Raw genomic sequence first — 15,509 nt, forward strand, 5'->3', positions numbered from 1 at the left:
GATGTACTTGAATTCATTTCTGCGGCCTCCTGTCTCATTGAGGATTCTTCTCACTCTTGCTGAGCCTCCACTTCTCAAAGGATCTTTTCTAGCCACTGATCTTTCTTGATTACTTGTCCAAATTAAGTGAACCAAAGTATTGTCATTTTTGCTTCCCAGGAGTATTTTGATTGCACTTCTTTTGGCAGGTCTTGGAATGCTTTGTACCGTCTGCCAGAATCACAGTACATATTAGTTCTTCTTCCTTGTTTATTGTCTAGCTTCTGTTTACAAAATCCATTGGAAAGGTTATAGCATGGGTGAGGCAAATCAGTCTTCAAAAGGACATCTTTGTTTTTTAAAACTTTAAAGAGTTCTTTTACATCAGATTTGCTCAGTGTGATGCATCATATGATATCTTGATTACTATTTCTATGAATATCGATTATTGATCCAAGTTGAATTAAGTCATTGATAGCTTCAATTTATTTACATTTGACAATATTTTTTTATCAGCCTGCAGGAAGATTAGCAATAAGTTACATAGGAGCACAAGTCTAGAAGTGGACGGCAATGGAATAATTTCCTGCTTTCTACATCTCCTGCAATTTCTTTCCAGGGCCTCAAGAAAGCTTATGCCTCTGACCCATTAGTAAACTAACAGAACAGTACAACAGTAAGAAGAACTCTGATCGTTGATATTTATTCATTACACAGCAATGTATTCATGACACACAGTGAATGATTTTTTTCAGAGCACAGTTCAGACTTTGAGATAGAGACTTTGAGAATTAGACTCTGGAAAAACTGTCATCAGAAACCCTCCTACCTCACTCCTTTCTTCCCCTTCTTCTTCACAGCCTTATTAACATATAATTACCATACCATCCAGTCTATAGTTAAGCATAGTTTTGAAAGTCTGGCAATCACCACCATGATGAATGTTGGAATATTTTCTTCATTCTTGCGCTCATTATTCTTAGCTCCCCACTCACCCGAGCCTCTCCAACTCCACCACCAAGAAACTACTTACCCAGTTTCTGTCTTTATTAGAGTAACCTATTCTGTACCTCCTATCAATAAAAGCATGCGCATCCCTCCCCTCACAACAATAAAAACAATGACAAAATGAAACACAGAAAATCCAAAAGAATGCAGAAAATAATAAATAACTAGAACAAATTTAAGATGGGTCAAGGGAGGACAAATGAAGGTGTTACATTATAACCTAACTATGTCAGCTCTCATCTGCTTTTCGGTGCACTGCGTCTTCTAGCAAGGCTGTCCCACATTGCTTGATTGAGTATCAGGTACAATTATGTCATCAATAAAATCCTTAAGATGCTTCTAGTAAAAGTTTACTTCCACTTATATTTTGTTCTGTTGCCCTAGGACATGCATAGAGCTATAGCAAGTTAAATGTCTGAATAGATGTTGGTTGCCATAATAAACATTGTAATTTTAATCAGAGGGGGTAAAATGCTTGAGGTTGGGGAGGGAGAGAAGGGAGTTCCAAACCTTTAAAGTCACATTGGAATCAGGAAATCGAGGGTAGTTTGTGGGTTTGACTCACACTCTGGTAGTCCCCAGTTCAAATTTTAACTTCAATTGAATTTACCCAGTAAAACATCTTTAGTGAATCTTCTGAGTACTTCATGTATATCATCCCATTTACTAGAAATAACCATCCTATGAAAATGATTAAAAGAAATACCATGCTAAAGGGCATACAATCAATGGAGCAATCAGGATCCAATCCCAGGCTGACTGAGTCCAAATTTTGAATTCTTTATCCTTGTGCTACATGGCATTACACAATAATGTAATTTGGCTTCAGTTACATTTTTCCTCCTATTGAAACTCCATGGAATCTGTTCCAGTGTCTTCTGACATTTATTATTACAGAAATCTGAGGCCAATCTGATTTTTGCTCTATTACAACTAATCTTGCCTTATATATTTGGTTTTGTTTCATTTTATTTTACTTCTGGCCTACATCATTGAATATTTTTTGGCTTTATAGTGAAAAATAGATTATCCATATAGATGTGGATACATATTTTTTCTAAATTTAAACTATACCGAGTCCTTTCAATCTATAAGCAGTGAGTTCTATTTTCCCCTAGTCCTAGGAATTTTATTCAGTTATAACTTTCATTTTAATTCTATTTCAGCTTTTCTGGTTTTGCCCCCCTCCCACCTCCTTTTACCATATCAGGGTGATTGCATCTGCTCTCACTCTATTACCTATCATTTTATTCTCTATTCTTTTCCTCTAGATTTGGTCTGAGCCTCTTAAGTCTGACATTAGGTATGATTTTCCCTGCACGTTAATGATCATTTTATTTTTTACTGCCAATCTCTTAATTCTTTTACACATTAAAAAATCCCTTGAAACCATTATATTTTCCAAAGCTTCTTCTAACTTCTTCATCTTCACTTTACGTCTTTCAATTTTACCCTGGCATCATTTAAATTTTCTTCATTACCGCATTACTTTCAAAATTAAATAGAAGAGAGCTACAACTTCCTTCATTCTACCCAAACCACCATGGTTTCTAGTTTTTCCCTTAATATCCGTAGCAAATGATTTTCAAAGATTTGCTTATCTTGATGATTCCTTTTTCATATTCTTCAGTATTTCTGTGTTTTAGGTGAGAATATATATATATATATACACACCCTCTCATTTTAAATATATAATTATATATAATATATATTTTACATGTATGCACACATATAAATACAAAATATTATATCAAAATAAGTATGTTATATTATATATGATATAGTTATATATAAAGACATTATACATTATATGTTATAACATATAATATATAATTATATTTGATTTATATATTATATATTCACATATATTGAATAAATATATATTATACTATACATTTTATTATATATAATTTTCTTTACTAAGCTTCAGGTACACCACTTATCTGGCAGTTTTCAGTACTGTGGTGCCTTGCATGGTAGTATGATGCTGGTAGCTATGTCACTGGTGTTTCAAATACTAGTGTGAACAGATCTCAGAAGAGTTTCCAGAGAACGAATAGACTATAAAGAAGGATTAGGATGTCCACAGTAAAACTTACGGAGAGCAGCAGAACATTGCCCGATACTGAAAACTCATGAAGCAGAACACTGTCAGATAGAGTGTGTGTGAGAGATGATGTTGGAAGCCATCCAAAGCATGACTGAGGAAGAGCTGCTTCTCAAAGTAGAATTGACCATAATGACACGGATGGGGTAAACCTGTTGGACTTGCATTTTCAGATGAAGCATAACCCAAACTGAGAATGATATAACCTCTATTAATAACTGGACCGTGGAATGTAAAAAGTATGCACCTAGAAAAATTGGAAATTGTGAAAAATACAATCGACCACACAAAAATTGATTTTTTTTTTTAGTCTTTAGGGAGCTGATATAGAGTGGCTAAATGAATCAAACAATTATATGGTTTACTGTGGCAGAAATGACAAATTCAAAGGAATTATGTTGTATTCATCATCAGAAATGACATTTCAAGATTTATGTTGAACTGTAATGCAGTCTGGGATTGGATAATGTATATCTGAATGCAAGGAAATCTAGTCAATATAACTCCTATTCAAATTTACACAGTAACCACTAAAGCTAGTGAGGGAAAAATCAAAGAATTCTCCCAATGTCTGCAGTTTAAAATTAATCAAGCAGGCAATCAAGGTGCATTTACAATTATTGGTGATTGGAATGAAGATATTAGAAACAAAGAGGAAGAAACAATAGTTGGAAAATATGGCCTTGGTGATCTAAATAAAATTAGTGATTCATGATAGAATTTTGCAAAACCAGTGAATTCTTCATTGTTAATACCTCTTCTTAACACTATAAATGACAACTATTCACATGTACTCCTCCAGATGGGATACACAGAAATCAAACTGATTCCATCTTTGGAAAGAGACAATGGAGACACTCAAGATCATCAGCCAAACAAAGTTAGAGACTGACTATGAGAAAGACCTTGAATTTCTCACATATGAATTGAAGGTGAAGACAATGAAAACAATTCCATGAGAGCCAAAATACAAGCTTAAGCATATTCCACCTCAGTTTCAAAAAATATCTTAAGAATGCATGTCACTCATTAAACACCACTGAGAGATCTGAGGAGCTGCGGGATGACACGAAGAACATCAGACACAAAGAAGCAAAGGTTCCTTAAAGGACAGGAAGAGAGAAATGATCAAAGTTGATCCCACGAGAGACCGTGAACCTTGCTCTCAATCATTGAGTAGCTGAAGGAACAGAGCCTAATGGGAATTTTCAAAGGGAAGCTTGAGAAGAGAAAGTTCAATATCATGGTGAGACACGAAAAGGTCAGTAGCTTCCAAACTGACAAGGAAAGACAGGAGCAGCATCCACCATGCAGGAAGAATTAACAAATCATGTCAACATTGAGATCGAAACCTAAAAGATTCTCTTTTTTTCTTTAAAAAATCAGTTTATTGGGAGTTCTTACAGATATCATAACATTCCATAGTTCAATCACATCGAGCAGTATTATATAATTGCTACCACAGTCAGTTTAAAAACATTTTCCTTCTTCTTGAACTCCTTGATATCAGCTCCCCTTTATCCCCTCCCTTCCCCTGCATCGACCCCTCGGAACCCTCATTTATATTTATTTATTTTACTGCCTCTTACACCATCCAATATATCCATATATGGGTAAATTTGTTGTTTGCTCCCCTCAATTGGGGTCAGTGCTATCAGCTGCTCCCCCTCCCCCCACTGCACAGTATATTAAACAATGTAGGAAGCTTCACAAGAAGATAAGAAGATACAGAGTCAAGATAGCCAAAGGAATTGGTAATTTCACCCATTTCATGAGAGCATATGATCAAGATCTAAAGGAAGGAGTGAAAGCTGCACCAAGGCATTCATGGAAATCAAAATTCCAGGAATTGGCAGAACACCGATCGCAATGTTTTGACATTCAATGGAAGCACTGAAAGCACTGCTAGTGTCTGCCAAGAAACCTGGAAGACAGCTACCTGGGCAAAGACCACGAAAAGGCTTCTATTTTTTTTTCCAGTTCCAGAGAAAAGTGTCCTGGCCGAATGTGAAATTGTAGAATCATATCAATATCACACACATGTATATTTCTTTGCTGAACGCTGATAGGAAGCTGCATCGTTTCAGGCAGAATTCAGAATTTGAAGAAGGTATAGCATTGCTGATGTTAGATGGAGGGGGTGTTTCATTCTGTTGTGCACAGGGCTGCGACGGGTCAGAATGACTCAATGGCACATAACTAACATCGTTACAGCCATCTTCCAGAATACTGTGATCTTGCATTTCAGTTGAGGAATACAGAATATATTACAAGGAGGAGACTGCTAGCCTTAATGAACAAAGAAGATCCAAATTAAGTCCAACTTTCAAGCAATTTACTTAACGCCTTTGAACTTCAGTTTACTCATATGTCAAATGATTATTTAAATAACTAGCTTTCGGTGTTTGGGGTTCATGGAGTGCTAAAACCCATGGATAGCAGGCCAGGGCCTGGGGTGTGCTTGGTGCACGCGAATTAACTCCTTACCCCTAATGGTGGGAACTTGATTTTTACAATGCCATTTCATTAAGGTGCCGAGGTAGTCATTGAAATGGAGCCTCTTTGTTTTCACCTCCGTGCCCTTTTATCCTAATTTATACTACGAGAAGCACATAGACATAAGCCATAGAGCCTACGTTCTCAAGTCCAGACAAAAGACTCCTTTTTCTCCATTTACCAGATGAGATCAAATAATTTGGAAACTTGCCGAGCTCCCGAGGCCAGTGTGAGATCTCCCTGATTCCAGAGGCCCTACTGTCTTTTGCAGAGAGGAAGGTTATGGGGGTGATAAACCAAACAGCCAAGTTCACTTCCATTGAATGGATGCCGGCTCACAGCTACCCTATGGAGCAGGTGGAACTGCCCATGGATTTCTGAGACTGACCATTGAAGGGAGGAAGGATTTTAATGATGAGAAAGCTGCCCCCCAGTCCCTGAACTTCTTGGGCACATACCTTCCTTAAAGGTCTTTCCTTTTGTATCCTCCTGGGGGTTGGAGGAAAGAGCCTGCAGTGCTGAATTCTGAAAATCTGGAAGTGTGCTCAGCATTGTTAAGAAATGAATTATACCCAGCGACCCCCAGTACCTGTTGGCATCCTAAGCATGACCCCTGTGCATGTGGTTCTCCTTGGAAATAGGCTTTTCTGATTATTCTAATGAGGCTGTGGCCCAGGTAGGGTGTGTCCTCTTTCTGTTCACTTCTGAGTTGCAGGGAGCAGCCTAGACACAGGGATCTGCAAACACAAACTAAGGAAGACAGACCACCCCACAAGACTTGGAAGCAAGGAACGCCAGAGATAGAGAAGTTGAGAAAAGCATCTTCCCCCAGGGCCGATAAGGAGAGAGACTTTCCCTAGAACTGGTGTAAATATCCAGCCTTCCACACTGTGATGTGAGAAATAAAAATTATATACGTATGTCTTTTAAAGTCACCCATTGTGCGATAGTTCTGTTACAGCAGCAGTGGGAAAATAAGGTAAGCACCAAACCCAAGGATTCAGGGAAAGCTCAGGAACTCAGGCCGTGTGTTCAAATCCGTGTCTAGCTACCCCTTCTCAGCTGGCTTTCATAGGGTTTACAGGGAAAATGGCACAGTGTAGAAATTCAGAACCAGGACCCTGGAATCAGAACATCCACCTTTGAATCCTGACTCTGCAAACGACTTAGACAATAGCCTTCCTCTACCTCTGTGCCTCAGTTTCCTAATTTGAAAAATAATAACACCTTCCTCACAGGGCACTTGCAAGAATTAAAAATGCTAACTTTTACAAAAGATTTAGAATACCGCTTGGAATAGAGTAAGCACTATATAAATGTTGGCTCATAATGGCAACAATTTTATCAACAACAATACGATTATTATTGTTAGAATATGCAGTCAATGTGGATTACAGGATCCTGGAAGAGAGGAATGTAATTATTAAACTCTCAAAAGCCAGGTTTGGATTCTAAGGCCCAACCAATGGGCAGATCCACATCACGTCTCCTACAGCTTGCTGCCTAACAATTTTCCCATTGCCATTAAAATCTAATTGCTGAATCAAACACCTCATGATTCCTTTATCTCCTAAAATCCTCTGGTTGTTCCTGAGATTAGCAAACCAGTCTTTTTCATCTTAATTGCACTCTCAATAAAGGGCCAGATGTGTATGATAAGTCCTACTTGTGGCTTTGTCAATTGCTCCACTCTATTCAGGAAGCTTCCATAGCAGCTCTGTCACTTATTCCCTTCCCCAACATAATTTGGCTTCTGTGCATGTGCTTTATACTGGATCTGAAGCATTTAATTTTGCCAACACAATTTTAGAGTATTACTTTGCCTCCTGTTCTCTCTCTGCCCTCCTCAATTACCATTTATTGCAAAGTCACACAGAAACATTAAATGCTAATTCTGACTTATATGTTCCTGGCCAAGAACAGGAATAATCATTTGCATCCAACAAACCTGAATTCATTTTGTATCAGAGTGATTCAGAGCAGAGATTTGAAATTGTAATCAAGTCTTTCTCAAAATCGTCTTACCTTGGCAATCATTCACTAGCATCATTGCTAATCGGTAGGCAAATGGGGGGGAGGGGGATAAAACAAAAACAAAATCCCAATGTTAAAACAAAACAAAAATCAGTAACAAGACACACAAAAGCCAAAGTTTGCAACAGGGTTTGCAAAATTGTTCCTCTCAACAAGCTTACAAAGTGACAGTTTAAGAAGGGAACGCAATTCATTTTGTTTGGCTAGATGGGGCTAATCCCACATCACCATAATCCCTCCTGATGTTTTATTGATTTTAAAGGACATTTAATCAGGAAGCAGCTCAGCACTAGAATCCTGCTAATTAGCAAGCAGCTACATACCAAATGGGTTCCCAATTGAACAGCAGATTAATGGACAATATGTACTAAAATAATGATTCGTGTGTTCCGCTCCTAAAACGTGTGTCTAAATTGCATCTTTGATCGCTTAAGGATATAGGTTTGAATATAAAATCCTTAACGGATTGGCTTTGATGCAAAGGGAAATATAGCCAATAGCTATTTAAGAACAAAACAGGTTTATCTCTTCATAGTGAAGTTCATCATTGGGTCTCATGGTTTTGATGCCCTTGAACATACAAAGGTCAACAACGGTGACTATAGAAACCAGGTACTTCTCTGATCAGCCCAGGAAAGAGCGAGAGAGTATGTGTATGATGATGGGTAGTCTGACCTCATGTACTCTTATATGCTCTGATTATTAGACCTCAGATTTCTGGAATCTCAGCTTCAGAATTCTTAACTGACAATTTGTTAATCAACACATATCTGATGGAGCGCTCCTGTGCCCTCAGAATAATGTGCATTTTGAGGCGTTCTCTCTTCCACCGCCTTTGGATTGGCAGTCTGTGACCCTCAATGCAGAACTGGAGGCTTCTGCCCGGGGCTTCTCTTTCTTAGCTCACTTCCCCCTTCATTACGCATTCTCTTGATCCTGCCCACTCCGACTTTCAGGGGAAGGAAATCTCTGTGCAATTCTGGTGATGGAATTCACTGACGAGGCTCAACTCCTTCGTTTTATTTATTCATCAATTCGTTCTCCTCTTAATCTTTATCCTTCTCTTGTTTCCTCTATTACTCTTAAAACAGCTGTATTGACATACAATTCAGTGGGCTAAATATATTAAAAGAGAGTTGTGCCTTCATCACCACAATAATTTCAGACATTATTTTTCGTTCTTCTTTTGTTTTGTTTTTCATTCTCGCGTCCACTATTAGACCACCACTTTCCCCCAACTTCCCCTTTAAGCCTTAAGAAAGTATTCATTTGGTTAGTATCTCTGTAGATTTACGTATCTTGAAGTTCATTTCAAGAAAATAATACAAAAAAGATGCCAACAACAATAAAGTAAAATGCAAAAACCTCATCCAAAAGAAAGCAGAAAATACTAAAAAGTGGATTAAGTTAAAAATTAGTCAAAAGGAGAAAAATGGTAAGGTGTTAACTTTTTATCTCCTTTAAAAATGATTACATTACCAAGCTTTTATTCTTATTAACTGGGGAATGATACACCATATCATTCCATAGGTCAGTCACATCCAGCAGAATAATACATTTGCTACCACAGTCAGTTTCCAAGTATTTCTTTTCTAGGTGGACTCCTTGCTGTCTTCTACCCTCCCCCCTGTCACTATCCCTGTACCCACACACCCCTCGGAATGCCTTATTCCACTTGCTATCTGTGTACAGTCATCTTCCTAGGTTTCATACACCAATAACCAAAGAAACATATAATAACACAACTTCAAGAGGCTGGCTGGCTCCCAATGAGCTAACTCCTCTGAGATACCCCTAATATACATAACAAAAGCTAAACCAAAAAATACAGAAAAATGTGGACATCAGATCAGGTCCAGCATGTATTTTAGGGGAGTTCTGTTGACCAAATTTTAATTGTTCGAGTCAAATGTATGCCTTTGATCTACTTTACTCAGCTCTCAAATGCCCTCTATTTAGGAACCACTTTCTTCCTGTCCTTCAACTGTGGACAGAGGGAGGTCACCAGAGGCTTGTTTCCTATGTTGTTCCACAACTGGATCTTGGCCTTCCACTGTCAACCACAGCCCACTGCAAACTGAATTCCCACAATTTAGGCCCTGATCCTATTCTCTCCTTTCAGCTTCGAATCGCATGATTTGCAATCCTTCGGTGACTGATGATGGTGTGCTTCTTTCATGTGGACTTAGTTGACATCTTATTTAGTCGGCTGCTTGTTTGAAAACACTCCTTTAAGACTCCAGTTGCTATTTTACCTGATAGTTGGGGACCATCTATTTCCTTCACCACATTTTGTTACAGCACCCATCTTTTCGGTTTTCCCTTCCTGGGGTCAAGTATTAATCAGGGTCACCATGTAAGAACTAACTGTTCTTAAGTTGGAGCTAGGATGTAGTGTAAACCCAAAACCCATTCCGTTTTATTTATTTACTTACTTATTATTATTTGGGCATAAACACAAATGTCATAACATTGCATCACTCAATCAAGTCAAGCAGAATTTTACCATACTTCCATAATCAGTTTCTAAGCACAATATTTCCTTTTGGGTTCCTTGATGTTATCTGCCTTTTACCCGCTGGCCCCTCTCCTGCATCCCCTCACCCCCAGCTTGAAATTCTTGTTCTACTTGCTATCCCTATATGTAAATAAGCCCTGGGTTTCATTTACTGAAAAAAATATTTATATATAATATAAATATATACTATATATTTATAACACGAATATATATAAATTTATATAAAATAAACATTTATAATAGATATAGAAAATTTGATCCTTATTACAGCTGTAAGAATCCACTTTTCAATGCATTCTGTGTCACGATGGGGTTATGACATCTCTGGTTAAGGGACCAGGGGAATACCACCTAAACTTAATCCATATGTGGGACCTATCTGTGGATTTTGGCCTTTCACTGTCACCATAGCCTTCTGTAACCTGCATTTTAAATTCTGATACAGTCCCCTCTTCTGATAATTAACTTCATTATGAATAATCCTTTGATCACACTAGTAGTTGTGCTTCTTTCATGCAGAGCTAGCTGACACCTTAGATGGATGGTTGTTATAAGGCAAGCTTTTAAGACCCCACACGCCATTATTTCTGATATCAGGGAACCATCTGGTTTCTCCACCACATTTTTCTATAAACGAACAGCAAACAAAAAAACCCAGACTCACTGTTATCAAATCAATGTTGACTCAGCGATTTTTAAAGGCAGGGTAGAGCTTCCTCTGTGCGGGAGTAAAAAGCCTGTCTTTCTCCTAAGGAGCAGCTAGTGATTTCAGACTCTTGAACTTGATGTTAACAACCCAATGTATAAGCGCTATAGAACCAATATATTCAGTGATCACTGCATGAGGGCAAGTATTGAGCAGGACCACACGATAAAAATTAATTGTTCTTAGATTAGGGCTTTCAATCGAGTACAAACTCAAAATCTATTGGTATATCTGTGTGATATATATATATATATATATATATATATATACACATATATATACATAATCCTGGTCCATTTCAGAACCAACATAATCAGTTTCTTGAGACATAATAAAAATAACCTTCATAGGGCATTTGATAATTTTAATAATAACATCATTAATGAAGTAAATGGTATAGCATTTAAAATGCCATTTTAAAACAGGAGACCTGGTGGCTTGGTGATTATGTGTTGCACTGCTAGGAACAAGGTCAGCAGTTTGAAACCACCAGCCACTCCCTGGGAGAAAGATAAGGCTTTCTAGTCCCGTAAAGAGTGACAGTCTCATAAATGCCCAGGGAAGTACTAGCCTGTCCTCGAGGGTTGCTATGCAGCAGCACTGACTCGATGGCAGTGAGTTATTGAGAAAAGAAAAATGCACACATAGGAAGGTTTTCAGACAGAAATACATGTGTTCACTTATGCTACTTAAAATTTTATGTGACTGAATATTTTTCAGGATTCTACCTTGTAAGTCTGGATAGAGCAGAGGTTGTACATTGGTGCATATAGGAGCTTGAGGCACAGGGAATCCAGGGTGGATGATACCTTCAGGACCAGGGGTGTGTGGGGCGATGCTGGGAGAGTAGAGGGTGAGTGGGTTGGAAAGGGGGAACTGATTACAAGGATCTACATGTGACCTCCTCCCTGGGGGACAGACAACAGGAAAGTGGGTGAAGGGAGACGCTGGATAGGGCAAGATATGACAAAATAATAATCTATAAATTATCAAGGGCTCGTGAGGGAGTGGGGAGTAGGGAGGGAAGGGGAAAAAAAGAGGACCTGATGCAAAGGGCTTAAGTGGAGAGCAAATGCTTTGAAAATGATTAGGGAAAAGAATGTACAGATGTGCTTTACACAATTGATGTATGTATATGTATGAATTGTGATAAGAGTTGTATGAGCCCCTAATGAAATGTTTTTTTTAAAAAGAAAACAATGAGAGTTGGGCATAAGGCAAAACTTACACTAATGCTCTTTCATATGGCCAAACTATCGCTGCAAGACTGATATGTACATCCTCAAAAGTAAAGAGAATTTGAAAATGGCAATATATGGTAGTAGTATGTTGCCAAATATTGTGCAACCTAAAAAGGAAGCGAAATGAATCAAAATCCAATGACTCCCAAATCCATAACCTTAGGATAGCAGTCATCTGCTTCTCATATGGGAGCATTTCAGCCTTAAGTCGATAGAAGTATTTTCGTTTCTTTAATCTTCAACAGGTGTGTTTAAGGAAAAGTCTGGGATATTTAGTGGGGTTTCCAAATTGAATTCTTGTGGTGTGGTCTATGAAGAATGCAATTGTGAGAATATTTTGATACTCAACTCCCTAATTAATTTAAGCTCCATAATATGATCGAGTGGCTACATGCATTAGGCACTGCGATAGATTCTTGGAATGTGTCAGTGAGGAAAGACCCGGATACCTGCTGGTCATGGACTTAGTTACATGATCTATTCGTTTTCTGATCTATCAGAAAATGGCAGACAATAACAGCACACATAATATACCCATAAATTAGACATACCTTAGAAGTTGATAAGTATGTGGAATAAAGCAAAAAAGAGCATAGGATAAAAGGAAGGATTTGGGGAGTTCACTTAAAAGCAAAACAAAACCAAAAAACCCTCACAGGAGGACTGGAAGACAACTCTGCAGATGTCCAGAGCTGTCTCTTCCTTCTCTGCTACTGCGAATACAAGCTTTCATGGTCTCCCTGAACTGTACTCTCTATTTCATCAACTCAGGTCTCTGTTCAGATTTCTTCTTTCTGGGCTGATAATTGTGAAAATTGTAGGACTCACTTCATCTGTTTCATTTTCTCAGGCATTTCTCCATTGTGTCAAGCACATCTGAACATATGTTGCCATCATCATTTTCTTTCTTTTTTAAATAAAATCATTTTATTAGGGGCTCATACAACTCTTATCACAATCCATACATCCATCCATTGTGCCAAGCACATTTGTACATTCATATCATATCAAAACATTTGCTCTCCATTAAGCCCCTGACATCAGCTCATTTTTCCCTCCCTCCCCACTACCCCTCTCCCATGAACCCTTGATAATTTATAAATTATTATTTTGTCATATCTTGTACTGCCTGACGTCTCCCTTCACCCACTTTTCTTTTGTCCGTCCAGGAAGGAGGCCACATGTAGATCCTTATAAATGGTTCCCCCTTTCCACCCCACCCTCTCTCTACCCTCCCAATATCGCCACTCACACCACTGGTCCTGAAGGAATCATCCCCCCTGGATTCCCTACGTTTCCAGTTCCTATCTGTACCAGTGTACATCCTCTGATCTAGCTAGATTTGTAAGGCAGAATTGGGATCATGATAGTGGGGGAGGAGGAAGCGTTTAGGAACTAGAGGAAAGTTGTATTTTTCATTGTTGCTACATCACACCCTGACTGGCTCGTCTCCTCCCCAAGACCCTTCTGTAAGAGGATGTCCAGTGGCCTACAACTGGGCTTTGGGTCTCTGTTCTGCACTTTCCCTCCCTCATTCACTATGATAAGATTTTTGGTTCTGATGATGCCTGATACCTGATCCCTTCGGCACCTCATGATTTCACAGGCTAGTGTGCTTCTTCCATGTGGACTTTGTTTCTTCTGAGCTAGATGACAACTTGTTTACATTCAAGCCTTTAATACCACAGTCGCTATATCTTTTGATAGCCAGGCACCACCAGCTTTCTTCACCACATTTGCTTATTTACCTGCTTTGTCTTCTGCAGTGTGTCGGGTAGGTGAGCATCATAGAATGCCATTCTATGATAATTCTATGAAGGCATTCTATGATAATCAAGATTTATTAACTCCACCTTTAAGTGATGGTGCTGATTGACTCCTGCATCAAACTTCTATCACTCTCCTAAAATCAGAGTTCTATGTTTGGTACCTTAACAGACTATGTGCACAAAAACTCAACTTACTTTATTTCATTTTGGTAACCCAAATCTTGATAGTTAAGCAATGTTTCAAGAAGACTCAAAGTCAAATATATTCCATGCTTCCCACATATAGCTCTGACCTGCAAATGAGAAAGTTTCACAAGAACGAAATTGAAATTTGAGTCTTTCCATAACTAAAACTTATATGATTTTGAGTCAGAATTAGTATCAAGGAGCACATTCTATCATTAGGTTATCCCTTAAGACAAGAATGCCCAACATTGTGATCACAATCAAGGAAATTTCACTTACTAGACACAGAAATATTGTTTATTACATAGAAGTCACTGGTAATTAAAATGTTGATTTTAGCATCTTTATCAACCATGATATAGGTGGACAAGGAGTAGGAATTCTTAAAATATATTATTATCTATAATACATGTATAAGGTAAATCACAGAATTTTTTTGTGTTACTTTCTTTGATTACCTGAACAATCCTATTGGGGGGTGGGGGTGGATGTTTGCTAGACTAACATTAATATCTTTATTTTATGTAAAAGAAATAAAGAATTCGAGAGATAAATGACTTCATCAGTGTTCTATAACAAATAAATGATGCATATTATTCTAGAGATCAGCAAATATTCATTGGAGGAACGACTAAAGTGTCATTGTAGATTCTCAAGTACTTCATATGTTTTCAGTCTGACTAATACATCAGTTTAATCTCAGATTGTTGAGTTGGTAATACTTAGATTTGGATATATTGAAACTTTAAGGCTATGGTAGGATGAGTTGTGTGATAAGCATTCTGGTTACACGTGTAGCTATTGAAGCAAAAAAGACCTTACTTTGAACTTCAGATATATTGCCTGTGACTTGTGTGACTTTGGGACATTACTAAATCTTCCGATGTCAAATTAGTTTATACACAAAATATTCTGTGAATAATAGTGCCCATGTTTTAGCAGGTATTCAATTAATATGAGATAAAGATAATAAATAAAGAAATGAAATAAAGAAAAAAGTACCACAGAAAGAGGAATAGCCAAAGAAGTGCCTAACTTTAATTTAGCGTTTGGACCACACTTAACAGTCGTAGAGAATATTACTATACCAAATAGCAGCAGTAGTACTTGGGGAGGAGTTGAGTACAGAGGTAGCATAATGATAACTACAGTACAGCTAGGCTCATAATTGAAAGACCGTGGGTTAGAACACTAGGTGCTCTCTGCAGGAGGAAGATGTGGGGTTTGCTTCCACAAAGATCCCAGCCTTGGAAACCTGGGTTTCTACAATGTCCAATAGGGTTATTCTAAGTCTGAATCGACTTGATGGCAGTGCATTTCATCTGGTTTAGTACAGTAGCTAGATGATTGTCTCCTTCTCTCTGGTGGGAATCGTGCCTGATCTCCATTTGAATTCTTCATACGTTATTAGGCATTGGATACTAATGCAGGGAAGCTACAAAGGTGGATCGAGGTGGATTTTGAA

The 15,509-nt window shown here is 38.1% G+C and overlaps 1 protein-coding gene across 1 annotated transcript in view; it reads right to left on the minus strand.

Moving 5' to 3' along the window:
* Nucleotides 1–15,509, minus strand: part of C1H1orf87 (chromosome 1 C1orf87 homolog) — a 110,001-nt gene that overhangs the window by 26,127 nt on the left and 68,365 nt on the right. The window contains exon 7 of the mRNA XM_075534599.1: nt 14,054–14,151. Coding sequence (XP_075390714.1) covers nt 14,054–14,151 — 98 coding nt within the window. The remainder of the gene's footprint in view (nt 1–14,053; nt 14,152–15,509) is intronic.

Source organism: Tenrec ecaudatus, chromosome 1 (assembly GCF_050624435.1).
Source record: "Tenrec ecaudatus isolate mTenEca1 chromosome 1, mTenEca1.hap1, whole genome shotgun sequence".
NCBI lineage: Eukaryota > Metazoa > Chordata > Mammalia > Afrosoricida > Tenrecidae > Tenrec > Tenrec ecaudatus.